Source organism: Thermochaetoides thermophila (genome assembly GCF_000221225.1).
Source record: "Thermochaetoides thermophila DSM 1495 unplaced genomic scaffold scf7180000011821, whole genome shotgun sequence".
In the NCBI taxonomy this organism is placed as follows: Eukaryota; Fungi; Ascomycota; class Sordariomycetes; order Sordariales; family Chaetomiaceae; genus Thermochaetoides; species Thermochaetoides thermophila.
In genome coordinates, this window is record NW_006383037.1 from 872,373 (window position 1) to 899,574 (window position 27,202).

The 27,202-nt window shown below is 53.4% G+C and overlaps 7 protein-coding genes across 7 annotated transcripts; 4 read left to right on the forward strand and 3 right to left on the reverse strand.

Annotated features, from left to right (window-relative positions):
* Positions 1-700: 700 nt before the first annotated feature.
* On the forward strand, positions 701-1,999 carry CTHT_0061540 (60S ribosomal protein uL4; the record flags this gene model as incomplete). The annotated part of the gene is made up of 3 exons (XM_006696407.1): positions 701-905; positions 1,051-1,201; positions 1,258-1,999. The coding sequence occupies 3 exons, from the start codon at positions 701-703 to the stop codon at positions 1,997-1,999; spliced, it is 1,098 nt and encodes a 365-aa protein (XP_006696470.1).
* Positions 2,000-4,055: 2,056 nt separating this feature from the next.
* On the forward strand, positions 4,056-6,959 carry CTHT_0061550 (uncharacterized protein; the record flags this gene model as incomplete). The annotated part of the gene is made up of 3 exons (XM_006696408.1): positions 4,056-4,125; positions 4,274-5,848; positions 5,905-6,959. 3 exons carry the CDS (start codon positions 4,056-4,058, stop codon positions 6,957-6,959), a joined length of 2,700 nt encoding a protein of 899 aa, XP_006696471.1.
* Positions 6,960-7,687: 728 nt separating this feature from the next.
* On the reverse strand, positions 7,688-8,844 carry CTHT_0061560 (uncharacterized protein; the record flags this gene model as incomplete). Its single annotated transcript, XM_006696409.1, has 3 exons — positions 7,688-7,803; positions 7,874-8,197; positions 8,406-8,844. The coding sequence occupies 3 exons, from the start codon at positions 8,842-8,844 to the stop codon at positions 7,688-7,690; spliced, it is 879 nt and encodes a 292-aa protein (XP_006696472.1).
* Positions 8,845-9,769: 925 nt separating this feature from the next.
* Positions 9,770-11,083, forward strand: CTHT_0061570 (uncharacterized protein; the record flags this gene model as incomplete). Its single annotated transcript, XM_006696410.1, has 1 exon — positions 9,770-11,083. The coding sequence occupies one exon, from the start codon at positions 9,770-9,772 to the stop codon at positions 11,081-11,083; it is 1,314 nt and encodes a 437-aa protein (XP_006696473.1).
* Positions 11,084-11,474: 391 nt separating this feature from the next.
* On the reverse strand, positions 11,475-14,485 carry CTHT_0061580 (putative F-box protein; the record flags this gene model as incomplete). The annotated part of the gene is made up of 2 exons (XM_006696411.1): positions 11,475-14,287; positions 14,362-14,485. The coding sequence occupies 2 exons, from the start codon at positions 14,483-14,485 to the stop codon at positions 11,475-11,477; spliced, it is 2,937 nt and encodes a 978-aa protein (XP_006696474.1).
* Positions 14,486-15,170: 685 nt separating this feature from the next.
* CTHT_0061590 (helicase-like protein) lies at positions 15,171-19,813 on the reverse strand (the record flags this gene model as incomplete). Its single annotated transcript, XM_006696412.1, has 4 exons — positions 15,171-16,267; positions 16,323-17,184; positions 17,238-18,171; positions 18,396-19,813. The coding sequence occupies 4 exons, from the start codon at positions 19,811-19,813 to the stop codon at positions 15,171-15,173; spliced, it is 4,311 nt and encodes a 1,436-aa protein (XP_006696475.1).
* An 842-nt stretch (positions 19,814-20,655) lies between these two features.
* On the forward strand, positions 20,656-21,381 carry CTHT_0061600 (mitochondrial 37S ribosomal protein mS41; the record flags this gene model as incomplete). Its single annotated transcript, XM_006696413.1, has 1 exon — positions 20,656-21,381. The coding sequence occupies one exon, from the start codon at positions 20,656-20,658 to the stop codon at positions 21,379-21,381; it is 726 nt and encodes a 241-aa protein (XP_006696476.1).
* Between the last annotated feature and the right edge of the window lie 5,821 nt (positions 21,382-27,202).

Genomic DNA, 27,202 nt, shown 5'->3' on the forward strand with positions numbered 1-27,202 from the left:
ATATGTGTAAATAGAGTCACCTAGATGTAGTTGGAGTTATGAAGTTCGCAGGCTGTCGGTGAGGTGTCGTCTCTGGGCTTCAATAGGTCGTTCACAGTTGTTCTGTTGTGGAAATGAGTTTCCATGGTAAGCGATAAGAGTTAATGACTTGGATGGCAGCGTATGATATCATGCGGATGACTGTTGTCAACTCCTGAGGGATTACGAAACTCTCATGCAACTCTCACTATGAACTTTACCATGTTTTGCTTGCTAGATGAGAGTATCGAGGTGAGAGTAAGTGATCTGTGAAGGAATGGAGAGTTGCAGCCGATCGCTCCCCCCTGTTGCCGCACCCTTGCCGGTGGCGCATGGTCTTGGCGTTTAGTCAGCTGGCAGCTGCTGAAAGCTTACCCGTTTTAGTCTAGCGCGGATTAGGGCCAGTGGATGCGCCGAGTAAACCCCACGAAGCGCACCTCCACGAAATATTGCAAAATTTCAATTGGAGTGCAGCTGGCCTTGATTTTTCTCGATCTTCACTAAACCGCCCAACGCCGAGGTAAGCACACCCGTCCGCTCGAACTGCTGTTTCTTCAAAGCCCTCGCAGCTCTTTCGAACGAGAAACCTCGGATTCTCGAAACTTGAGCCAAAACAAGCAGTTTTGCTGACTCTCGGATCTCTGGTCGTAGCCCTTCTCGACTTGTCCCAGCATTGGACAAGATGGCCTCTCGCCCGACCGTCACTGTTTTCGGCGCCGATGGCAAGCCCACCGGCGCCACTGAGGTCCTTCCCAAGGTCTTCAGCGCCCCGATCCGGCCGGATATCGTCAAGCACGTCCACACCGGCATGGCCAAGAACAAGAGGCAGCCTTATGCCGTCAGCGAGAAGGCCGGCCACCAGACCTCGGCCGAGTCCTGGGGCACTGGTGAGTGCTTCCAAAATCTCGACTTCGAGTTCGATAGAGAGAGGAGGAACTTAAGGATTCGGGACAATTGGCGGGCCATTCTGGAAGGATGGGAGAATTTGAGTTTAAAGTTGGGCAAATGCTGATATGATATGGATTCCTCTAGGTCGCGCCGTTGCCCGTATTCCCCGTGTCTCGGGTGGTGGTACTCACCGCGCTGGCCAGGGTGCTTTCGGTAACATGTGCCGTTCCGGCCGCATGTTCGCTCCCACCAAGATCTGGCGCAAGTGGCACGTCAAGATCAACCAGGGCCAGAAGTAAGTTTTGAACAGGGATGCGGCTTTGGGAAGCACGGTTTCTGACCTTATCACAGGCGCTTTGCTACCGCTTCTGCCCTCGCCGCCTCTGCCGTGGCTCCTCTCCTGATGGCCCGTGGCCACCAGGTTTCGACCGTCCCTGAGGTTCCTCTGGTCGTCGACTCTGCTGCCGTCGCTGGCGACGCTGTTGCCAAGACTGCTGCTGCCTACAAGCTCCTCAAGGCCATCGGTGCCGGCCCGGATGTTGAGAAGGTTAAGAAGTCCAAGAAGCTCCGCGCCGGTAAGGGTAAGATGAGGGGCCGCCGCCACCGCCAGCGCCGCGGTCCTCTCATCGTTTACAGCCCCGAACACGACGGCAAGGAGCTCGTCAAGGGCTTCCGCAACATCCCGGGTGTCGAGACCTGCCCTGTCGATGCCCTCAACCTCCTCCAGCTTGCTCCTGGTGGCCACCTCGGCCGCTTCATCGTCTGGACCTCGGCCGCCATCAAGCAGCTCGATGCCGTCTACGAGAGCAAGAAGGGCTTCTTCCTGCCTGCCAACATTGTCAGCCAGGCCGATCTCAGCCGTCTCATCAACAGCACTGAAATCCAGAGCGTGCTCCGTGCTCCTAAGGGTGAGGCCCGTACCAAGCGCGCCTGCGTCCAGAAGAAGAACCCTCTGCGCAACAAGCAGATCATGCTGCGCCTCAACCCCTATGCTTCCACCTTCGCCAAGGAGAAGCTGGGTGAGGTTAAGGCTGAGGAGGGCAAGCCCCCTAAGGTTCCGGCTTCGTTCAAGGAGCTCCTGCACGAGGCTTAAGGGGCTGGATGGGGTAGGAAAACGGGAGAGTGGACTGGTTGCGGGTACTTTTCGGCGTAATGGATTAGGCATGTGTGCACATCCACATGAATGAACTCTGATACCGGACACAAACATGGGCGTTTCCTTTGTGACATGAAAAGAATATGGGAGGTCTTGGTGGTCAGCAGCCTGCAATATCGGTACCTCCTTATTTCGTTTTGTGATGATGTTGCCTAGATCCAAGAGGTTCCTCTCGAGGACATATCCTCCTCACTCTTCATACTCCATATGCTTTTTGGTAGGCCGTTGTGGTCTGGACTCATTTCCCATCTTTTCGTGCCCGCTTATGCATATGTATGTATCAGTCCATCTGATGAGTCGACCTGTCATGTGCAGAGTCATGGGTTGGATCCTTGGGTCACGGGTCTCTTGGCCTAGAAGTTTGATCCCTGCATTGCTGTGGCTTGCATGCGTGAGCTCTCCCACCCTGGAAGCTGGTATGGGGGTTTGGAATCATGACGTTATGCATGATGGTGACGATCTAGGCAAGTTGTTGGTTCGTAGATTACAGACCTACCTACTTGGTGTGGTATATCAGACTCGGATCTCAGATCTTCAATCATAAGGCCCCCGTTTGATCAACGTTCATCACCTCTGTTGGCGAAGCATTCAGATGTGCCCCGCCAACGATCAGCGATCGCTGTCCGGCCTGTTTGACCGACGGGCCGTCAAACACCGCAGACCAACACGGCCGGCCTGTCGTCGTTCGTGGTGGGGCTGGTCCGTGTCACCCAACAAGCTGAGACCCTTGCGGGCCCAGCCCACGCTAAACTTTTTTTGCCGGTGGAGTTCAGGTCTTGGCACTCGGGTCCAAAGGCGGGGCGCTGCCCATCCGCCACAGCTGGGCTGGTTTCGTTGCACTTCGGGTTCCAAGCGATTGGGCTGCAGCAAAGCAGTTATCAACCTCCCCCTGCCCGTTTCAGTTTCCGGTGGCACTGCGCCATGTACAAGACGTAGACAATGACGTCGAGCCCTCTTGCGGCCTCACTCAATCCGGGGGCCATGCGGCCCAGCCCTGGCAGCCCATGATGTGGTTTTCTCGTGTTCGAAGGCCGGATAAAGCTTCTCTACTGTGTTGGAGGGGAGGGTGAGGGGGGATGATCTAAAGAGATACCCCTCGGTTTTCTATGGATGAGTGTTAGGTCCCTCTTTTTCCCCCCTCTTTCTCCCCCTTTGCCACTTGTTAAAGGAGAAAGTTGATCGACAGGTTCTTTTGTGAACCAACGAGTCTATGTATCCACGACTTTGACTTGGCTTGACCGAGGCCTACTGTCTCGACCACCCACCCACCTACCCACCCACCCACACTCACTTACTCACTTACTCACTCACTCCTCGGTCTTGCCCTCCCTTCTAGGTTGTTTGAAGTTCAAACCATTGGAGCTGGCTGGTCCGGGGCCATATATCCATGCTTTGCGCATCAGACACAGAGACGAGGGACGGTAACAACGAGATATGAACAGCGTGCTATAACCTTTCGCGAAACCCCGTCCCACTGGACTCCAACCCCGACCGTCATCGACTCATATCCTCGGCATTCGAAACTGGGCGACGAGCGACCTCTCCCACTGGTAACCCGGGACTATCATCACAGGGTTGTCCTGACTTACAGCCTGTCCATTTGTGACCTAAAACAACTTTTTTTTTAACTTGCAGCCAGGCTGCATATGCAGCTCAGGAAAAAAAAATACTGAGGATCGGCAGACGGAAAGCACGTTTCTCAATTGTCGATGAATTTCATCCTTTCGAAGCGAAGATAGTTTGTTAGGCTTCGCCATCGCAGTCGTCATTCGCTCGCTTGATTCTTTCTGGATGATAGTGGTGATATTACAGATATTCTTGCTACTACCCTCCTGTCCACTGAGCCACTTGCACCGTTACACATCGTGTTCGCTACCATCAAACACCAATTTCATACGAGCGCCTGCTGGTTCAGGCCTATTGATAATTCATTAGTTCGCCGTTGCCGTTTGAATAGAGGCATTCTCCTCCGGTACCCATCCGGCGTCGCGCAATGGCGACAACATCAACATCACTAGGCCATGATCATGGCGACGAAACCTTCCCTTCCTCTGAGGTGTTGAGTACGTCCCTTCTATCTTGTGTTGTTGTTGCCGCGATCTACCGCACAACAGCCTGCTGCATCCCCCCCAAATTACTTGCATATGCGTCACCACCACCACCTTGTTCATTCCTGTTAGATAACCTGCTTACATTCCCATTTAATCACAGCCCCCCCACAACTCTGCAACACCATCCACATCCACCCTTCTACAACCACCACAACCGCTCTCAAACCTACCTCAACTTTTGGTAGTGCCCCAAAACCCGATCCCTCCGCCCTACTAGCCGCCGGCCTAGCCGGCACCCGCCGCCGACGCTTCACCCACTCCGATGCCTCCAACCTATCATCCCCCGCGGCATCATCAGCATCGGCATGGGCCTCTAGCGCCAATGCCGCAAACGTCGCTTTCCGCGGCGGCGGCAGCCCCACCCCGCCACTGACTCCGGAACGCGGCTGCGCCGTCGGCGCCGGCACACTACTTCCTCGACATAGTTCTTTACACGCAGCCAAGGGTGCATATGTTGCTGGCTCAAGGCCGAGGGCTAGTTCGTCGCCACCGCCGTCCAGAGACCGGGACGTTTTGGGTCCGGCTGCGGCGGGGGCGGAGATGGTCGGTGGGAGTGGGATGGGGAGTTCGTCCAGCGCAGCGAGCGCAGCACACCGGCCTGCTTCGTTACGGGCCTACGGGGTCGCTGGCGAGGGCGGCACCGTGCCGTTTACTACTCTGGACAGGCAGATGCTTACTTCGCATCCGCCTGTGCAGCCTGAAGTGGATGAGAAGCAGCGGGCGGATGTGCTGAGGGCATCGGCACTGGCTATGGCGAGGCAGATGTACGAACTGCAGCAACAACGGCAAATTCAGGAGCAGCAGAATGCCACGAATGCGGCGTTTAGAGCGCATAGGCGCTCTGCATCGGCGACTTACCCGAGCCAGAGTCAGACGGCTGCTGTGCTGGCGAGTATCGACGAGAGGCAACGGAGTCTAGGGGAAGATGATATCCTCCCCTACGGCTGTACAAACCTCCAAGAAGCTGCCTACCGCATGGCGCAGGAACGGCTTGCCCGTGTGCAGGAAGAGCATCAGAAGCAGCGGCGCCCGTCGCTTTTCCAAGAACATCCCCAAGTTATCCCATCACCACCGCTTCGCTCGCGCTTTGGTAGCCTTCGCGCCAAGCTGACTCGTAAGCGCGCGTCCAGTGACGGAGCTCTGCTGCTGGATGACTGGCTTAGAGCGGAACATGTCCGCCGACAGGTGTCCCAACACCAGTTAGGTGGTCCCGGTAGGGCGACGGGGGTATCAGATTTTGAGGTTGATGAGGTTGAACTAGCCCGCGAGCGTGAGGTAGTTCTGGAGGCAGCGAAGCGAAGCGTTCGGGCGCAGATGAGGCAGCTAGATGACCAGGTACAGACCCAGGTGGTTGAGGAAGGGAAAGGGAAGCTGCATAAGGAGGAGGCATCGAGGTATTGGGGGAGGAGAGGAAGACGGGATGTGTGGGTTGGGGATTTGGCTGAGCAGCAGAAGAAAGTTGATTTGGGGGGCGGGAAGGTGATGGATTGGGATGAGGTGGGGAAGATTGCTGCGAAGAGGGTGCAGCCTATTATTGATGAGATTGAAGAGAGGGTTGAGAAGGAGAGGGAGAAGAGGGCGGCGGAGGAAAGGGATAGGGTGAAGAAGTGGGAGGAGAAGGAGGGGAGGAAGGCCAGGGAAAGGGAGGTGAAGGAGAATTTTGAGCGCCTGAAGAGTAAGTTTGGTTATTGGGGAGTTAGAAGTTGGACTGAGCTAACTCGCACATTGTAGAACAACAAAAAGACCATGAGAGAGCGCAGATTGCTGCTCTCGAGGAGGAAAAGATTCGGAATGACGAGGCTTCTGAAACCGAGGGACAAGAGCAACCAGAAGTCTCGACAAGCCAACACAACGACGAGCCAACCTCGCCCCCCCACGCAGAAACGACATCGACTTCCAACCAACCTCCCACTCGCACGGCAAGTCACCACTCCCGCGCCCTCTCAGTATCCTTCCTCAAACGCCAATCTCGACCGCGCTCCCTCTTCGTGAAAGAGGACTTTGCCGAACTCTCTGCCGCTCCTGACACTGTTGCTGCCCACGGCAGTCCGTCACAACGACTACGTGCATGGTTCCGTTCGAAGTTCCCGCGGAAACGGGCTTCTGTCAGCAGCTTGTCGTCTCTCAGGGACAGGGTGTGCGGGACTGGAAAAGATGGAGGGGATAAGAAGGATGATGTAAGTATTGCTGGTTCGCAGGGTAGTATCAAGGAGGATAGCCAGCAAAGGGGGTTTATCGGGGGGATTGCCTTGGCTAGGTTGAGGGAGAGGGAAGGGAATGCTGGAAGGGAGGGGCTTGGTGCTGAGGTAGAATTGGGGCATAGTAATGAAGGGACTCACGTATTATCGACGCCACCTCGTCTCCTCCAGGCAGGTGTACAAACTGCATCTCCGATCGGCCAAGATCAGGCCGATGCTGTTGATGTGAGGAATCAGCAGCCAGCATCAAGTGTCGAACCAACCGAAGCTGGTCAACAAACGAACGAGAACGAAGACGATTCCGAGGACGAAAGCTTCGTCTTAGCCCCGACTTCTCCCATTCCTGAGGACCCAAACCCTTCCATCAACGCCCCGGCGCCGTCTACGATGACAGCTCCGAAACCACAACAATCACCACATCCAGGAACACCAAGCCCGAGAGCAAGCCCTAGCCCAAGCGTCGACCTAGCTGCGCGGCTGACTCCAGTGACTGCCAGGAGAAGAGCGTTAGCAAGCTTGTCGACGTCAGGGAGGAACAGTCCGTTTAGGGAGTCGAGGTTCTCGGAGATCATTGACGACTCGGACTAGGAGACCAGTTGGGTTTGAAAGAACTGATTGTCGTTACGTATATATGAAAGTTGAATGCAATGCAGTTATGTATATATTGGTTTTTTTTTTTGGAGGATTAGGGTTGTGCTTGGTTGAGAGACAATGTGGCTATCTGTGTGCTTGTGAGAGGGTTTGGGAGAAGGCAAAGGGAATGGGACTGGCTTTGTTTTATAGGATTACTCTTTTGCTTAGGGCCTCGGAAGTTGTATGTGAAAGCAATATATTCTATTCACGTAAATGACAAAATCAACGGGTAGCAAGTAGGAAATGCTATGTCTAGAATGCTGGGTATGTTAAAAAAAAAATGTCAAACCCCCAACACCGTGCCAAAGGGAAGACGAGAGTGCTCAAACACAACTCGTCACCACTTTTTTATGCTTACGTGAACGACAATTGCCCTAAACAACGCTCAAGCAGGCAACTCATGTGCCCTACGTACCCACGTGCCGCTCCTTCTCTGTCACATGCCAACACAATGCCCAAAAACCCCTCTTAAAAAAGTCAATTTTTGGTACTACCCTTCTAGGGAGTAGCCAACCGGACCGAGTGGTCTGGTTAGTTAGAGTCCAGCCCGCAACCTGCGTGGGCGGAACTGCGGGAGGCTGTGGTTTCGGGTCTGCTCTGCCTACGTGGACCCAAAAGAAGTTCACGGCCCCTAGGGCTACGCATGGGATATTTCCCCCCTGGTCAGGGCCCAGGGACAGGGTTCAGGCTAGCCGCTTTCCGCGACAGGGCAGGCTTGTTCCGCCGCCGAAGTAAAACTCGAGGCGATCGTAGATCTTCAGAGCCAGGTACCCTCGCGACGTGGGCTGCTTGGTGAGCCCTCTTGTCGTTGTCATTCGTTTATTGGTCTCTCTCATCGTCAGAGATAATTTAGGTGAGAGTCATTGGACGTGCAGGATGCGTCGTGAGCTCGTTGCTATTTTCCATCTCGGCGTTGACAGCACCATCACCAGCCTCGTGGTTGCTTCCCTCTTCTTCCTCTTGCTGCTGTCGCCGTTGCTTCTCCCATTGACGAGCAGCCGGGTACAGATCAAGACAGAACGAGAAGGCCCAGGCAGCAAAGATCAAGGCAATTACCCACTCGAGCACAGCAGCCGGCTGATAGTGCCTGGTTCGAACGCAGGCAAAGAAAGCGATCGCAAGGGAGACCTCAACGACGACGAAGAAAACTTTGGTGTAGTAGGAGAATCGGAAAGGTCGCTGCTCCGGATGGTCTGGGGTTAACAGTTAGCTGACCTGAGCAAACCGACGGAGAAACGGGGCAACGCCTCATACACTTCCGCAAGCGCCGATACTCCCAACAGCCCGCCAGCGCCGAAAACACATAACTCAGCACAAACACTGCCAAAAAGCTATTGTGCACAACCGGATACCGCGCTGTATCGAAAATCGCCAAAAACACCAATCCAATCCCCCCAAGACATGCAAACCCCAGCACCAACCCCGCCGCGACATTCACCCCCTTCCCTCCCCCCTTCTCCCTCCTCTCCCCCTCCTCCTTCTCAATCCTATTCTCCAGCCTCCTCTCCAATGCCCGTCTCCTGACCAACCCCCGCCGATGAAGCCACCACCAATCCAGCGCCAGCGTCGCGCTCATGGCCAGGGCGGTCACCAAGCAGCCGGTGATGAAGACAGGGTACATTCTGCGATTTGGGGTCGCGTTCGCTGCGACATCGCTGATGAAGGCGATGCGCTGAGCTGAGGCCATGGAGACGGCGTAGTAGGCCGAGTGCTCGTGAACCAGCCAGTAGAGGAGGAGGATGAGGAGGGTGGTGAACCAGGCTGTGCTGGCGATGAGAGGGGGGAGGAGGAAGAGGAGGGGGCGGCTTAGGATGAGGAGGGGTGGTTTGAGAGGTGGCATGTTAGCGGTTGGATATCGAGATTGGAGGTGTAAAAGTGGTTTGGATATGAGTATGGGAAAGGAGCGATTGAAGTTACTGGGGAAATGAGCGTGATAGATCTCGGATATAGACGCGAAGATAGAATTTTAGAGCAGTCGATATGTGTGTGTGAGGTGGTGAATCTGATGGTCCCCCGACGGGCTGCGTCTCGAAAATCAGGTCAGGGGCATCATGACTGGGTCTCCCGAGCCAAAACCACCATGGCGATATTTGTATTTTCTTTTGCCTGACAAAAGATCCAAAAAAAATTGGGGGGAAAACACAAAGTCCAATCATTAAGCCAATGCGATCACCTGCGCCCCTAGAATTCCGCAAGTCGGGCAAGAAGTGGATGGTTGGATGAGGCAGAGTGCAGGAAGACGACGACTGCAACACGAAGCGCCAACCCAGCACGGCGCCAACCCTCGGAGTCTTTGACCCCTGGCCTCGGACGGAGAATTTCATGTCCCCGGCCGATGATGGGGCGTGACGTCAGCGGGGATGCTTTGCCAGGGGTTGTGTGTACAGTATGCCATGCTTTGCGGTTTCCATGGTTGATAGTCTCCAGGTGACACTTGGGTTCTTGTCTCGCGGATTGATCAGCTTAGAAGCTTTAAAAACCTCTACACAAGTTCCGATTTAGACGGCAGAGCACATCATCTGATGGCTTTGTAAGACTCTCAAAACCAAAGCTATCGAAGTTTGGCTGGTGAGGGTAACTTAAACAGTATCAATATAAATCGACACTGTCAAAACCTTGGCATAACGTCGGTGTCGGGCCATCAAGGGCCGATTGGATTCTAGATGCCTTCGACTTTCAGTACCCTCTCTTCATCCCTCCCCCCCCCCCCCAAAAACAATCACAGCCCAGACCGTCCAACAAAACGATTGAAAACAGTGGATGCCATGGCTGCATCACCGCTCATCGCACCCCCTACTGACGCTTTACAACAGTCCCGCCCGGGTTCGACCTCCTCTCCCTTCAAGCGACAGCCGCAACAACCAAGCCAGCCTCCCTCATCAACAGCCCCCTCCTCGTCCAACGCCAACGACACACCCCAGCTCGGAAGTCGCCCTCCCAACATCACCATCGCTAATGTCACCTCAGCGCCCTTCTCCAGCCGTCCGGCCATCACCCCCGACCCGGTCGAGCAGATGAACGAGGCCGAAAAGCGCAAATACATCAAGGGCAAGAAGCTCGGCGAGGGTACCTATGCGAACGTGTACCTTGGCCACTCGCGGGACGACCCGAACTTCAAAGTAGCCATCAAGAAGATCAAGGTTCAAGCCCAATACAAAGACGGGATGGCGCCGGACGCGGTGCGCGAGCTCAAATACCTGCGCGAACTCCGCGGCCACCCCAACATCATCGGGCTCATTTCCGTCTTCAGCAGCAAGGACCAGAACCTGAATCTCGTGCTGGAGTACCTGCCACTGGGCGATCTGGAGATGCTGATCCGTGATGTCGAACGTGTGCGCTACGGCGCGGCGGATATCAAGGCGTGGATGGGCATGCTCACGCGCGCGGTGTGGTGGTGCCACGAGAATTTCATCCTGCACCGCGATATCAAGCCGAATAACTTACTCATCGCCGCCGACGGCGAGGTCAAGCTGGCCGACTTCGGTCTGGCGCGGTCCTTCGCCGATCCCGGCCGCCGCATGACCGCTAACGTCATTACCCGCTGGTACAGGCCTCCCGAACTCCTCTTCGGCGCGCGCCACTACGGCGGCGCCGTAGATATCTGGTCTGTCGGCATGGTCTTCGCCGAGCTGATTATCCGCTCGCCCTTCCTGCCCGGCAACACGGAGATGGAGCAGATCACGCTGATCTGCAAGCACATCGGTACGCCGACGGAAGAAAACTGGCCCGGTGTGTCCAAGCTGCCGGAGTGGTGGGATCCGATGGAGGAGCCGATCCCTGTGTGGGGGAAGGACGCTTACATGGCGCGGTTTGGCGCCGTCGGCTCAGAGGGTGTTGATCTGCTGTGGCGTACGCTGCAGCTGGATCCGAAGAAGAGGATTACCGCGAGGGAGATGCTCGAGCATCGCTGGTGGCGGACTGATCCGAAACCGACGCGCAAGGAGGACCTGCCCAAGAAGTCGGGCGGTGAGGATAAGATGGGGGCTGATTTGAAGAGAAGGCCCGGGATGGTGGAGGATGAGAACGGGCCTAGGGGGTCGAAGGTGGCGAGAAAGCTTGATTTCGGGCAGCTCAAGTAATTCAGTGCTGCTCTATTCATGGTTGCTCAGACGAGTTTCGCTTCGATTTCAAGACGTCAGGATGAGGTCTGGGACGAACTACACTAATCTGGTACATGGCGTTGAGGTTGATTTGGACCGGAGTTGGGCAAGGGCAAAAAAAAAATATGTAAAATAAAATAAAAAAGTTGCGTAGCTACGCAAAGCAAAACGTAACTATCAAACTGTTTCTTCATGAAATAGATCAAGGCTAGCCAGCCTTTCGTTATCATCATTCAGTGAAATCCAATATTTACTTCATAACACTACGTCCATGCCATACCTACAGCCCTTTTCTCTATGTACCTACTACCCAAGCCCATCCATCCTCAAGTCCTCCCTCCCAACGCCATATACATACGCCGCCCATCTCTCACATAAGGGAGCACTCTAGCCCATACATAGCACGTTCCACATCCTTCCTGACCTGATACCAATCCGCCCTCCTCTCGGCATACTCATAAACCTCCTCCGCCCGAAACACCCCCCCAAACCGATCCCCATCGGCAATGATCGCCGCCATCTCCTTCGCATGCTTCGCATCGATAAGATAAATCTGACTCAGCTCCCGCAATGCCTTAAAATAAACTAACAGGTCGTTATTCTTCAGCTGCGTGCGCACAAAGTCAAAGTACAAATTCATATCCGCGATCAGTTTCACCGCGCCCTCGGTGCTGATGCGCTGCCGCTTGAGGTGTTTGCACAGCGCGTTAAACAGGCGTAAGCCGACCTCGCCATTGAACACGTCCAGCATGGATTTATCCGTGCTGCCGACAAGCATGGACGTGTGCGAGGCGACCAGGTCGCGGATGCGGATTGCCGTCGGAGTCGGGCCGATGTCGAGGTTCAGGCCGAAGGTGGAAGAGAGTGTAGAGGTGGAGAAGCGCTTCTCGTTGACGGGAGAGGAGACGGTTGGGGAGGAGACTGTCCCGGTAATACCTGAGGAGTCTGGGGTTGTTGTGGAAAGGCCTGGGTTGTAGTCCGTGGGCAGTTGGGTGGTTGCGCAGATGTACTCGACTTCGTCCATCAGCACGTCGATGCCCTTGTTAAGGCCAGCGGCGACGCTCTCGTCGAGCATCTGCTCGAATTTCTTTTTAGCTAGGCCAGCTGGATCGAGGAAGTCGTTTCGATCGGCAATCTTGGGCTGCGCCAGTTGTTGTTCGTAGAACACGTCAATCATCTGCGAGATTAGATCGCCCACGTTGACCAGCTCGATAAACGTAACTAGAGGCGCGACCCCGCGATCGTGTTCACGCACTTCGCGCGGGTTGTATTGCGATAGGTGAGCCACGGCCCGATCGAAGCCCGGCTTGATGTGTCTGTTACCCAGGATGCGCAGGAGCGCAACGAAGACAGCCGCGCACTGCTCGCGTGCCTCGCCCCCGGCCTGCCCGCCCAACTGAATAAACACAGCCATGCGTCCCAGACTTGCCTTGGCCATGTGTATCAAGTTTAGGGCTACCTCGATGCTGAAGAGCGACTTGATGCCCTCCAGCCTGGCCGTCATGAGTGCTGCTTTGGCTGCTAGCTCATCTGTCGGCGCAGAGCCCGTGCCAGCGACAGCTGCAGGTGGGACCGGGCTCTGAGAACGAGATGGTTGCTGTGTACTAATCCCGTTTGTACTTGCCCCTCCGCTGGATCCTCCTGACTTGAAGGGAAGGGTGAGTGTGGTCGGTAGCACCGTCACGGGCATCATGACCACCTTCTTGAAGGTTGTCAGGAAATCCTTCTTGTCAGCCTGCCGATTGGCAGTAAAGCTGCCCATGTAGAAGGACTCAGCGCTGGCCTCCTGTTCGGACAGCTTCCTTTCCCACTCGCCGACCTCATGCTCTGCCTTTTTGGTGAAATCGTCCAGCTCATCTTGCAGGTACAGATCCATGTGTGGCTCGAAGACCTTGAGCGCCATCTCCTTTATGTGCTCCTCTTGGGCGACATTTTCCTCATCGCCGCCCTTGGGCGGGGTTAGTGTCCGTAGGAAGTGCATCATTTGTTCGAACAGACCCGAGACAGCCCGCAGATACGACGGTATACTGCGCTCGCGCGTCTCGTCGAACAATGGAGTGGCATACTCCATGATGATGTCTTCCCGGACCTTGTCAACAAACGCCCAGAACACCTGAGCCGGATTCGGGAAGATGCGCTGGATGACCCCGGCCTGCTCGTTGACCTTCCGCGAGAGCGTCTCGAAGAAGAGGCGTGATGGTTCAAGGGAGATGTTGTCGCCAAGTGCATGACGGATGCAGTCCGTCGGGTTGGCCAGCAGCTCTTTATCTGAGAAAATGGGATGTTTATGGATGAACAGGTCGACAGCAGCATTGCTGCCATTTAGCATGTTCAGCACATTGGCATACCGCCGCATGCGACCGTCGACCTCCCAAAATTCATATCCTTGCTCAAACTCGCGCAGCGCGGCGCTCTCAAAAATGGCCATCATAGTCTCAACTTTCTCCTCCCGCTTCAGGCACCCCGCAGACCAGTCACTGCGCGCAAAGGTCCGCAGATTAGCCAGCATCTGCGCCTGGCGCTCCGGGTCGCGGAAGACCTTGAAGACGAGCGGGTCAGTATGGCTCTTCGCGCGGCACAAATCGAAGTAAAATGGTGCCAGCGCGCCATAAATCTTGCCATACTCCTGCCTTGCATACCCCCGAATACTCCGCGCGTTCTTGATAACCTGCAGCAAGGCATCCGGATCACGCATCGGATCTGGGCCTGTCCCTGCCCCAGGCCCGCCGACCTTCATCGTCTCAAACCCGTCCCGCACCTCTGCCATCATCATGACCAGCTTCTGCTGCTGCTGTCGCTGTTCCTGCAGCTTTTTAGTCCGCTCCTCCTCCACGGTAGCATCGAACAGAAGGCTTCCCCTGTTGTTGGCAGTCGGGCCATTACTTCCTGCTACTGTCACACCCCCTCTGCTCATCCTCCCTGCACTAGCACCAGCAGAACCGGGTCTGGCCGCCTGTGCCGCCTCCTGCGCTATTGCTTTGGCTTCCTCTTCTCTCTTTCGGCGAGCAAGCATTGCTTCTTCGAACCGTCGCCTAGCCTCGGCCTCGTTCCAGCAGCCCATGGCCTTGAGCCGTGCGACCCATCGGGCATCCTCGTATACCATCTCGCACATGCGGCGCGATGTGCGGGCGAAACGCATCTGGTCGGATACGGGGAGGTAGTCGAGAATCATGGCCAGGATTTCTGTAAGCAGGCGTTGTTAGCAGGCACCCAGGGACCTGGTAGATCTTTAAGTACAGAACAGAATAGTTTCATACCTGCCGGCAGCACAGGCTTGGTATCAATGATGGTTGCCGCCTGGAGGGTCTGTAGGATGCTGTTTGTCTTGACCTTGGAGGAGCCGGCCGCAGCCTCTCTCCTAGATGAGGGACGGCCAGACATGTTGGCGGTCTGGAGAAGTCGTATGAGAGAGAGAGATCTACGACGGTCTCGGCGACAACGGTGAATCGGTAATAGCAGAAGACCTGGCGACTAGCCGGCGAATTACAGATTACGTCTGTAGGTAGAATAGGGCGAATAGGTAGGCAGCTAGGGCGATGGCGATGGTTGGAATGGCGGCGAGCGTGTCACGGCATCGTAGTCGTATATAACCGGTAGGATTCAGGAAGCCAACGAAACCTGATACGAATATTGTTATACAAAGATCAGCTTCGGATTGATGTGGTTGTGTTCAAACCCGCGCCTGCATCATCAGGCGTGGGGAGAATGCTGCATGTCATTCACGATCCGTGATGCGGGACGGCGGGCTAAGATGCGGTAAGAGTGTATCATCAGGTAACTTACAGATGTATAGACGTATGTAACTTACAGTGATGTCTGCTTCAGGGCAGCTGTCCGAAGGTGTCAGCTGTCAACAATTGCTATCGGCTGTCACAGAAGTCTGCCTCGTTCTCAGGGGTGGGCCGCCCCTGAACTGTCGCAAAATACAGAGCACACGATCGAGTTCAGAGGTTGTCCAGTCCAGCAAGAGAGTTCTTGAATTGTGTGATCTATCCCAAAATGTCTTTCCGATCAGTACACCCATAGCCCTATCCCTTATTTCCAGACTCCAGACTCAGATTTCTATTTACTCTCCATCACCCTGATCACCCCTGATCCGTCTCTCAGCAGCTTCAGCTGCCAAGAATCTTCTCGTGGCAGCGTTCACCGGGTTCGCTGAGCCACCAACAATCCCAGAGTTCTTGTTCTTATTCAGATGTCCGAATAAGCATGTCCAGAGGTCATCCTTATCCACTGTCTCGCCTGAGATCCCATCCTTGCCCATAAGCTTGGACAGATGCGCCTGCTGCATCTCCAGCGCGTTGGCTTCGTCCAGCGTCGTGTCCGAGAGCTCAGATGTCAACTCCTTCCCCTTGCCCGCGAGGGTCCGGATAGCCATGTGTTCCATTCGCCTCTGGACCGATAAGCTGTAGATCGACTCTTCAACGGTGCCATCAACGATGTACAGCCACACCGTCGTTTCATGCTGCTGCCCAATACGGTCAACTCGAGCAATAGCCTGAAGTTCTAACGCCGTGTTGAGTAGCGGCTCGCAAAGGAACACGTGGCTGGCGTTGACCAAGTTGAGACCGCTGGCATGAGCCCGCGCGTGCAACAGGAACACCTCCGTGCCTGGGTCCTCCTTGAAGTCCGTGATACCGCGCGCCTTATCGAACGACGTGTATCCGATCCGGTACCTGCGGAAGGCCGTTCCGAGCACGTCAAGGAATTCTTTGTATTGCGAGAAGACGATGGATTTCGCCCCTGGATCAGATTCCCGAAGCCACAGCAGGTGTCGGACTAGGGTGTCGACCTTGGTCGTAAAGCTGGGGCCATCCAGGTCGATGTTCTTGATTTCCGCCAACTTTTCGGCATTGAACTCCTTATAGATGCCGGACACATTCGTTAGTTGGTGCCCTTGATCGCTTGGCTCGTGATCCCGATTCGATGACTCCGAATGGACCTTGAGCTCCTGTGGTTTGAGAACGATATCATGGAGGTTTGAATGAGTCAAATGGCGCTTGCAGACTGGGCAGTTCCGATGCTCCTTGAACCACAACGTCATGCATTCCTTGCAGAACTGATGCCCGCAGATGGTCAAGACGCCAATCGTGAATGGGCTCTGGCAAATGATACAAATACGCTGTTCCTCGGAGTTGGCTTCGGCCTCCTTGAGGTGAAGCACTAGAAAGCTGGGTTAGCCAAGGGATTCTCAAGTAGGTGTTGAAAGTTAACTTACAATAGCGATGCTTCGCCTCTGTAGCAGCAAGCTTCGTCTGCAAACTCTCTTCCTGCCTCTCCAGATTCTCTAGAGCTGCGGCTAAAGCACTCTCCTCCTGGGGCCCCTTATAATCGGCAACCATGTCGGAAACCTCCTGGAGCTGGCGGTAAAACTCGATCCGAGCATTCACCGTGTCCATGAACTGCTGAAGCTCCTTCTCCATGGCTGTTGCTGCCTTCATTTGCTCTGATTGCTGGTTCAGCGTCGACTTGAGCAGATTCGAGAGAATCGCCTGCTCTGCCGCTGCGCGCGAACTACCCATAGCTGCGTCATGTCGAAGCTTGGCAGACAAGCTACGCAGCTCAGATAACAAGCCCCTCAGCGAGCTAAGAGGGTCACATTCCTGGAACGGGGGCTTGATCGTGTCGCGAATCTTCAACAGCTCAAGCAACTTCTCCGGGTACGGGCCATTTCCTGCTTTGGCTAATCTGGCTGCCACATTGGTTTCGTGTTCAACCAGGAAATTCTTCTGTCCAGTCAAAACCGCCTGCCGGTCGGCAATCGCAGTCCTCAGGACCTGGAGGTAGACTAGGATTTCGTCCTGAAGTTTCGTGGACTGCTCATACTCCTCGCCAGTCGTCTCCGAGTCCTCTTCATCAACTAGCGGCTTGAGTAACAGTTGGATAACATGCTCACGCCAATCATCCAAGTAGCTGGCTTGTGCATCTAACGATACTCCGAGGTCTTCTAGGGCCATTGCTATCCTGTAGCTCTCAATACCCTTGTTATTGATAGCTTTGAATTCAGGAATTGTGGCGAAGCTTTTCCTTGCAGCGGCATGAGCTAAGCGGCCCATGAGCTTTTTCGCTTTGCTCTGCGTCTACGAAAATATTCAGTAAACAAGCTAAACACCCTGCGTAGTAGGTTACCTACCTCATGGAGGATCTCCTTTCTGATCTGTTTAGCCTGCTCATACCCTTCTACTTCAAGCTTCTCCCACCGTTTGAACTCCTCTGAGCCGGGATCGGTCCGTTCTTTGTCCGATTTGATCGTGAAGTAGGCATTCGCACAGAAGAATACGGCCCTATGTTGGATCTCCAGGGCATACCTTAGTCGTCGACGAGCCTCCCCCACTGGCGGCGACACAATCTCGTCCCGATCATCAAACTCACTATCTGCCTGCGACGGCTGATGATATTCGTTCGCATTTGCCTTCTTAGCTTCTTGGATTTCCTGTTCCAGCTGGGTACCGCATTCGGCCACCATCTCTGTGCTCTTTGCGAGCACCTCCTGCCACAATGCAAGAGCCTCATCCACTTTCTTCTGACAGGCAAGAATTTGACCTCTGGTCAGTTTCGCGGACAGTAAACTACGTTGATCGGTCCTTATAGAGCCGTCTGATTGCTCCAACATGGCGTCAAGAACCTCTGCCACAGTACGCATAGGCCCTGACTTTTGCCCAAGGGCTCTGCGATTCCGGATGCCAACTTCGGGATGCAAAACTGTCTGACGAAGCCTGTCAAGGGCCACCCGCATGGCATTTTGAACACCGGGGTCTTCTGGATCCCAATCTGGCCGTAATGGATTACCCCGGACATCAAGTCCACATGACTCTGCGAGTTCCTCGAACAGACTTTGGTAATGCTGCTCCTCTACGGCAGTGAAGGGCATCGTGATGACATATCGTTTCTGTGCAGGAATGGAAATTTCATTCCTGATCATGCTTTTACTGTGCCTCATCGAGATGCTGTTGAACAACTTCTTGAAGGACGGCTTGTCCAAGGTTGTCAAGGTGTTCCACAGCTTTGTATCTGAAGCAAATGGCTCATAACGAAGAAACAGCAACAGACCGCGCAGATCTGGCAATCTAGGTGTTAGTCATATATGTGCTGGTCAATAAAAGACACAGAATTCTTGCCTTTTTGGATATCATCTTTCACTGGCGTGCCTGTGACACCCCAGGCATTGATGCGAGGGATACGCCTAGCTAGCTTTGCAGCGTTGTTGGTCCAGTTTTCCACCATCTGGGCCTCGTCGATGCACACTCGCCACCATGAAAGTTGGACCAATGGGGATTTGATCCGTTCGTACTGCTTCTCATTGCGCATAGACCGATCAGGTTCGTCCACCGCTGCCCAGATTTCGGTACGCAGAACCTCATAGGTGGTCACGACTACATCTTGTTCTGCGAGATACTTTGCGGAAATTTCATTCCCGTCCTTGAGCCTGGCCAATTTTCTGATACCAGGATAGAAAAGGATCCGAAGGCTGGGAGCGTGGCGCTTGAGTTCAGACAGCCATTGGTCCAAGAGGGTCGTAGGGGCGATGATCAAGGTCGCGGAGGTCGAAAGGAGTTGTTGGCCGAGGAATGGGTCAAAGACCATGACAGGGGACTGAGGACGCTGATGCAAAAGGATCAGCGAGATCACCTCCAGGGTCTTTCCAAGTCCCATTTCCTCTGCTAAGATGCCCCCTCGGAATTCCTGGAAGGCAGTGAACGGTCTTACATCCTTGGCAAGCGTGCGAAATAGGGGACTGAGGTAAATATCATTCCCGTCTGAATCCTTGGATGTGACAAAGGAGATTGGAAGCTCCGATGTTGTAGGAGAATTGTACGGGAGAATACCGGTTTGTTTTGTCTCAGGGTCTTGATACCAATGCACTCCTTCGCGCCGCAACATCCACTGGACGGCTCTTCGCTGGAATGGGTAGAGATTTGCTTCGAGCTTCGGGACTTCCATAGAGGATACCTCGGCATCCAACGCTGCCTTATCCGGGACACATGCGGCTTCGTAAAAATCTTGAGGGGACCAAGAGGGCAGCGCCTGACCAAGAACGGTTGTGAGATGCAGGTCTGGATACCAGGTACCTAAAACCATTTCTCTTAAGGTCTGCTGTTGGCTTGATTTCGCCTTTTTGCTTCCCCAAATTGTCGCCCTTGGGTTCCAGTTGACCTGGATGAAGATATGCAACTGTAGTGACGAATTATCCTGCCGAACGCACACGTCCACAGACGCCCAAATGCAGTCCTCATCGCCAGGGTTGAAACCTTGCGTTTCAGCCACCATAAGAGCGGATCGTACTTCAGCGGATAAGGCATCATTGTCCAACGGGAAGCTAGCTCGGAAGCCACGGGTACGCGACTTTGTTCGTGATGAGACGTACAAGGCCCATTGCCCTTGTAGCGAGTCATCGGGATCCGTATTTCGGACCTTCAACGAAACGACTTCTCCGATATCGATGCGCTCCAGTGGATAATAAATTGAAGGTCCCGAGGATGCCGGCGCCGCAATAGTCAGTCTCTGGCGCGCAACACAGATCGCGTCAGGCCCCGAGGTTCTGGGACGCTTGGCGGGGCGGGCTGCTGGTTCTCCTTGCCGTTCGTCGGCCTCTGTTGGAATCGCCCGCAGGTATTCCACGAATGCCGTGATTTCATCATCGTTCTCACGCTTGGGCGAGGACGACTGCGGCCTTGAACCTCCCTTTTGATTGGGCTTCGCGCGTGGCATTGTGATGGGCACAGGATGGCGGGCTTGGCTGAATCTTGAAGGATGTTTAAGTCGGAGGTGATGGAAGGAGAAAGGTAATTAGACGGTGTGCTTCTGATTTTAGAAAATTTACAAATCTTGATTGAAGATCTAATCTGAGGAGATGCGGCTGAAGGGAAAGACGGCACCGTCTTGAAGAGATGGATCAGAGGGGAAACGGCAACAAAGATAGCATGGAGAGCAAATGAGTCAATCCAATTGACTTGGGCAATCTCGCTACTGGATATTGTAGCCTAACCTCACTAATGAGATAAAAGCTCAACCAGCAAAAGAATTGATGAAAAAAGCGGGATGTATCCGCTAAGAAGTGAATGTGAATGTTCGCGAAAAGGAAGGTTGACCGGTTGATGTGTGTTAGTGTTGACAGGGGGTCGAGAAGCAGCCTTGTGGGGCCCCCCACATTGAAGCTTGGCATCGGTGCCTGTTTTCGAATTCTCTCATTGGCCCGACCCCACGAAAGGTATGCCAAGACATGCCCCACCACAAGACATCAGACGCCTGGACCCTTATGTGGCCCCTGCGCAACGTCTCGAGCAGGCGATTCAAGAAAACTTTCCGCTCAGCAAGCTGCAGTCCCGTCCTGGACTCGGACGTGTAAATCGGCTGTCAAGGCGCCAGCTGCAGTCTTGACCTGGCATGACCCTCGGCCGCCATCCGTCGCAAGGGGAACTTCTTCGCTAGGTAAGTTGTGTGTCCCAGCTGCTGCCAGTATCGGGCATCGCCTTGCAAATACCCTCATACTAGGGTCCTAGATCACATCCTCCTGGTTTACTAACTGTTCCTCTTGGTCCTATATAGCACGAATGAAGTCGTTCCGTTTACAGTCCACTCTGGGACTTTTGTTCCGGCCCTGTGCGGCCACCCCATTCACTTCTTATATCGCCCCGGGGCTCAGAGCGCAAGCGAGATGGGCATCATCTAGCAGCAACCAGCAAAAACCGGAGCTCCCCCTCGTTCCGGCGCCGATTCCATTCGTTCCTGACGTCCAGACTTTCCTTACTGTCATTGGCCGCGGCCTTAAGCAGCACGCCGAGAAGTTCCCCTCATGGGAAGCGCTCTTTACCCTCACATCCGAGCAACTCAGAGAACTTGGCATCGAGCCACCGCGGACGAGGCGATACCTGTTGAGGTGGAGGCAACGGTTCAGGGAGGGAAAGTTCGGCATTGGCGGCGACTTTAAGTATGTCCAGGATGGTGTTGCGGAACTCAAGGTCCAGGAGGTCGAGAAGCGGCCGGCCGAGTATATCAGACATGTCATCAATGTTCCCCCGGGCAAGGAAGTTGAGGAGCTCTTGCCTGAGGAGCAACACCGGGTTAAGGGATTTAAGGTGATTGGGACGAAGACCATCTCTGGCCCGTACGCCCTTCCTATGAGACGTGGTGGTGCCCGTGTTAAGGTGACCGAGGGCATGTGGGAGGATAGGAGAGGCCATAAGGTTGATGGTGGTGAGCGGAGACGTGCTGAGGTCCGTTTCAAGAGGCGGTTAGCGGAGCGCAGGGCTCTGCGCGAGGCACAGGGATACTATTAAGTACACGAGGGTTTACGACTGGGTGGTGCTATGTATCATGAGCATTGTGGCCATTTAGCAGCCAACCGGCGCCACAGTGCGCCGCGTGTAGAATCTAGATGTACAGTATATATAATGGGTCCCCAATTTGAGCGTGATTGATTGCGCCTCTTAAATACGAACTTTCTCTATAGCAAGCTAACTGATGCTAGGGGCATTCTTGCTACTTCGAAGGATGTTCGAGAACATGCAATAAGGGTCGCACGACAACGGCGTTTGAGCACGCAATAACTGGTTTACTTTGTTGGTTGCGAAAGGTTCCATTCAGTAGCCTGGTACTTTTGAAACCCACCTTCTGTTCTGGCTTCCTTTTTGCCGCCTCGACCGGTACTCTCCCAGAAGAGTGGTACCGAGAGGGTGACAGGCGGCAAACAAACACGCGTAATTTCCTAAAAGCGGCTTCAAGTTGCTGCATTGTCAGCGGTTAGTAAGAGTTCGAAAAAATGCCAATTTTTGATGTCAGTAGCGCTAACAAGCCTTTAAAGGAACGAGAAAATCCCATGAATCTAGCTCTTGGGCTGAAGTCAGGTCAAGGTGATTGTGGACAGCATGTATGAGGCTGAGAGGCTGAGAGATTCTGCAGAGCCGATGGCATCCTCGGAATGCTTCTGTCCGCAGACTCGGAACAATGCTCTGGAGCGCATAATCTAGGCTGAGACACCACCGACAAGTCTTGGGGGCCGCTGCGATGGCTGAGCACCGCCAACACCGCATCCTTCACGCAGGCAGCACAAAAAACATTGCTGCCATAGGCCAGTTGCTTGATCAACAAGGGCGATGATGGCAGTTCGAACAGATTTCGACTTTAAGGAGCCAGTCTCACACGAGTACTTATCTCTTTTACATCGCACTATGCACTCGTCTCTTAGCCTTCTCAGTTACGTGGTCTATTGCAAGTGAAAGTTCACCTATATATTTTAAAGGGCTCTCCAACAGCAATCAAGGCCTGCAGCATCGGGAACCGAATGCTCACACGATTGACAACTTTCTGACATACCCTCATCATTTTCTCCCACTTACCAACTCAACCTCAGACGTCGCACTCCCTGAAGATTCTCAGCACAGATGGAGATGAGTCAAGATTCCAACAATGCATACAGTAAGTCGCCTCAGGCAGTCCTTGAGTATTTGATATGACTTTTCTATAGGACCTTGTTAGACACAACTCTTATACACCACTTACCGATCCGGCACCCAGCTTGGCGCGTTCAGTAGTTCATCGTCGAAACACCAGATATATCTTTAGCAACTTCGAATGATGATCAAGATGCGCACGGCTTTTATTTATCACGAGGTATCCTTAGTCTCATTCGGGTCTATCCGACTGGGTGGTCGAACAAATGGGGTGTGGTCATGGAGCCACTCAACAAGAAGCACTTATTCGAGAGTCAACACCGAGCGGGTTGATCACGGAGCAACATCGACTGGACCGAGTCGTGACCGATACAGCACCAATGGTACGAGCGGGAGGACGTCTGTAGTCAACGAAACGGCGACAAGGGAACCTTGAATGAATAGCCGCGGACAGACACAACCATGCTCAGATCTATTTTCAACAACGGCATTAGAACGGAGGAATTTTGGCCCTTTTTCGGGAACTTGAACGCCCTGGCTTACGGACTGACCCTCGGAGCCGCACATATGCACTCTCAAGCGCGCTTGTCAGGGCACAGCGCAACCTAAACGCGCTTGTGAGGATCTGTTTCTAGGCAGAACTCTGAATGCCATTGATCCTTAACGCGGACAAGTTCTTGATCAACTGACTGCTTGGTTCCAAGAGACCGCAATATAGAACCGAGCCGCGGCAAATTCGTCTTGTCAGACCAATCAATGTGGGGCAACAGCCAAAAAATTACCGATCGTAGCTTGCGATCCCATGAACGATGCTAAAGATATCTGCGGCTGAAGCCATACGACCCTACCGCACCATGTTGCCCTACCAGGCCTACATACCTTCACACCACATACACAACGCTGCGCGCAACCCCCAATACAATCAAGTGTGGGGGAATATCGACGTCTAAGCGGAGATCGCAGGTGATATAGAGCAAATTGGCGCGTTTATGGCGTCTGTTTGGCAAGAGTGTCGCAGCCACAGCGGGATGGGGTCCGCTGAAACGTTACTGTTGCATCGGAAACACTGCGCCTCTCCGCGACCCCGCACACTCGGTAAGGCATTTTGCGATTCTGCCCTTTCGACTGTCATCAACGCGTCTAATCGGCCTGATTTTTTGAACGTTCGATCTCGAGACATCATAGATTATTGACGTTTAGCAACAGAATGCAGGTTCCCGAGCCGATCGAGACAAGCACTTTTGAGTGTCATTTTTCAAGCCAGCAGAGCTGGCGCTTGCTTGAAGCGTCTGGAGATTCACTCCCTGTCAACGATACGTTGATTTTTTTTCGAGCCGATACAGCATCCCGTCAATGGCCGATTTCTTTTCAGATAGAACTCCTAGAGTACAAAATCACGTCAATGTTGTGAATGTCGTCCAAACAAGACCCAAACCATTGCTTGCTTGAGCTCGCTAAAGCGCGGCTCCACAAAGCTTCGATGTTAAAATTAGCGGCGCTAACCCGATTTGGGCAAGAAGACCGTGGGACAAGGATCGCTTGGCCTTGCGGAAAGTTTCGTTTCATGCTTGGATCCATCCACCAATTAAACGTAAAGCTTCAAGTGAGAATAACTTCTGGGTATGGGAAAGGACTTTGAGGGAGTGCGCTTTGGCTGATTTGATGTTGATGGGTTACAATCAAGCTGGCGAATGATCCGCAGGGTTATGAATTAGATGCGAATGTCGAGCGAAGAGATTCCGAGCTTACGGTCGCTGGGCATTCACATCAATGTGGCGGCGGTTGATGCATCAATCGCTTGGCCTTGGTTAAGGTGATAGCAGAAGTAGTAGAATTTGATACTTAGGTGTGCAGAGAAGCATCCTGACTGATCACATCTCTTCAGATACATCATCACCTCTAAGGGTCGGTTTCCGATTCGTTGGCTGTTGTGTTGAAATTTAGAAATTATCGGCTAGCATCATGCTTGCTGGCGGCACAGGACGAACACTGGATACACAGAATCTCATAGGGTCTTCATGTTTTCCAGAATCACAAGCGACAAATGCCACACAAAGAATTAGAACAGATGATCTATCACAAGCGACAGCAGCAGATCAACTGTATCAGATCTATGTGGACAACTACAGGTAACAGGTCAGACATTCTGTCAGAAATGCGCAGTTTGTAAATAGTTCTAGAAACAGCTTTGTCTCACATATCCTTTCCTTCGTCATGTAGACAAAGCTGATAGTCTAATTCGGGAACCAGTGATGCTGTGGTAGCACCCGATCTCTGGATAGAATCCCATTGGTAACAAAATCTCAGCTGAAAGACGATGAAGTCAGCATGCTGGAAGATCTAGTGGGCAGCCCTAACATGGAATCTAACGTACCATCTCCTCGGGCCCTGTTGAAGTGTTCCTGATGCGTCTCTCAAGGTTGGGGAAAGCACACCATCACAGATGGGCACAAAAATAGATCCTTGGCTGTGAACTGTTGCACAAATGCCGGAGAACATCTGGGCCACGAGGATTTCGCCCCGATCCCGCTCCGCTGCCGGCTCAAGAGTCTGTACCAAAATCTCAAACTTCCACGACAGTTTCTGGTACTGTGGCGGTGCATTAAGCTTAATTGATCCACGTAAAACTACGATTCTCCGTCAGGGAAAACAGTATACATCTGGTCGAAATGAATTAGCTTAATGTCTTGGTGCATACAGTGTCAAAGTAGTTTGCTAAGAAAAGCATCCGTTTTGGTTCATTACAGTTTTCTAAAGGTGATTCTGTTTGTTCGACTTCGGCCGGTAAAACACAGAATCATCCAAACCGAACCTCGGTGCCGCTAGTAGTCGAGTCACTCAGTGTAAACAAGGACTCTTTCAGGTGCACTCAACGAAAGGTGGCTAAAATGAGAGAGCAACTGATATCTCAGAGTGTTTTTGCCAGGTACAGTGTAAATCCCGGTTTCATCGCCTGAGAGGGACTTGCCGCAGATAATGTTGAAGATGGAACCGTGAATGTCATCCTACGTAGCATATACGGATTATATAGCTGGAGCTAGCATAGCGCAACAGCACCCAACGTAAACTAGATCACAGCAGATTGATGTCATGCACTTCCACCTGTAGACCGACAGTCGAAGAATCTGTTCCTGGGCAGCCATGAACTACAGTTTTAAATCTACATTTACCAGAACTTAATAGCAGGCATTCAGCTTCTTCTCGGAGGCAGATGTGAAGTTTGCGTCATGATGTCGACTGGCAACCTACACATCCATTACTTTGAGAACCACATCTCGGAAGTCCGATCGGTGGCCGCGGGACGCACATGGCAGGGAAGTGGTCGATCGACCGGATTCTTGGCCCGAAACGCGGGATGCATATGGCTTCACCTAGTAGGCCCACCGTTCGAGCAAGAATGGGGACCTGGAAACCCGTTTTAAACCTTAACAGGCAACCTGGGTCCGCATCCAGTCCAATCGATGCGCTGCCATTCGTCGATCACTGCATACTCCAATCTTAACGGTCCTGTCCATTTTCCAGGTCTTCCTCTGACAAGCCACGATTCGTAACCACACACGCGGTAACGCATAAACGAGCAAAACGACGCTCCCTACTCCAGCATCATGCAACGGCGTGCCAGAGCCTAGGCCCTGCGGCATTTCTTCGTCAAGATAGAATGCTGGCTGTTGCCCTGCAGCCCAGGACTTTGCCATTCACTGTTAGCCTTAGCAATTGGCGACGGCGTTGGGCCATGAAAGATTCGGGTTTGACTTAGTCAACGGTGAGTCGGCTCGGGGCTAACCTCAGCATTGCCAGGTCCGTGACCGAGATCCATTAGTTTCTGAATTTACCGTTATTAGGCTTGCGCCGTTTCAATTTGGCTTCATGTAAACGAATGCAAAAGTTTTACACTTTCTCTTGTGCGATGCCACCACAGAGCCACAGCGGCTCTATGGACAGGTCACACGCCCCGAAGGCATCTTGGGTAGCAAAATGTGGAGTAGACATGCTCTTTTTGTTGGCATACGGTTTAGCACGGAATTGTGGGCAGCCCAATGAAACTCTGGTCGATGGAGAGCACCGTCACGACCACGCACAGCAGCAGCCCATATTGCGTCTGTCATGAGCTCCCAGGCGGGCGTACTGCAAAGGCTCCCCCACTCCTCAGCCCTGTCCTTACCAGCCCTACCCCCTGGGAGTGTTGCTACCCATGGACGGACGCCATGCTGGCGTGACTGTGATATGTACCTTCACTAAACATGGCACCATGCCTGTCTCATAGGGCAGATAGCTTGGTCCACCCCGGATCACCGCTCCACTATGCTACCCTGGACGTTTGTGGTCACCAACACTACCTTCAACCTCCAGTTCTCTCCGTCTTATATGGTGTCGCGGAGAACTCAACTGTCAGCGTTCACTTGACTCCCCGATTTGCTCAGTTCCCGTATCACGTTGACGTCGGAAATACCGAGTCTACCTAGTTGTTCTTTATCATCTACACCACTAAGCCCTTGTCACTTCCATCTTTGGGATAACTGCCTTCAACTCACCAAGGCAGCAGCTCGAGATTCTCGACAGCCTAGCCGCGACATCTAGTCATCTCTTCGTCATATTTAAGTGAACACCTGTTCCTGAGCATACGGGAACGAATACAAAAGGACAGAATCACGTCTCAGCTTCTCTTCCCGACTTGGCAGCGAGAAGATCCGGGGCATATACAGCAGCA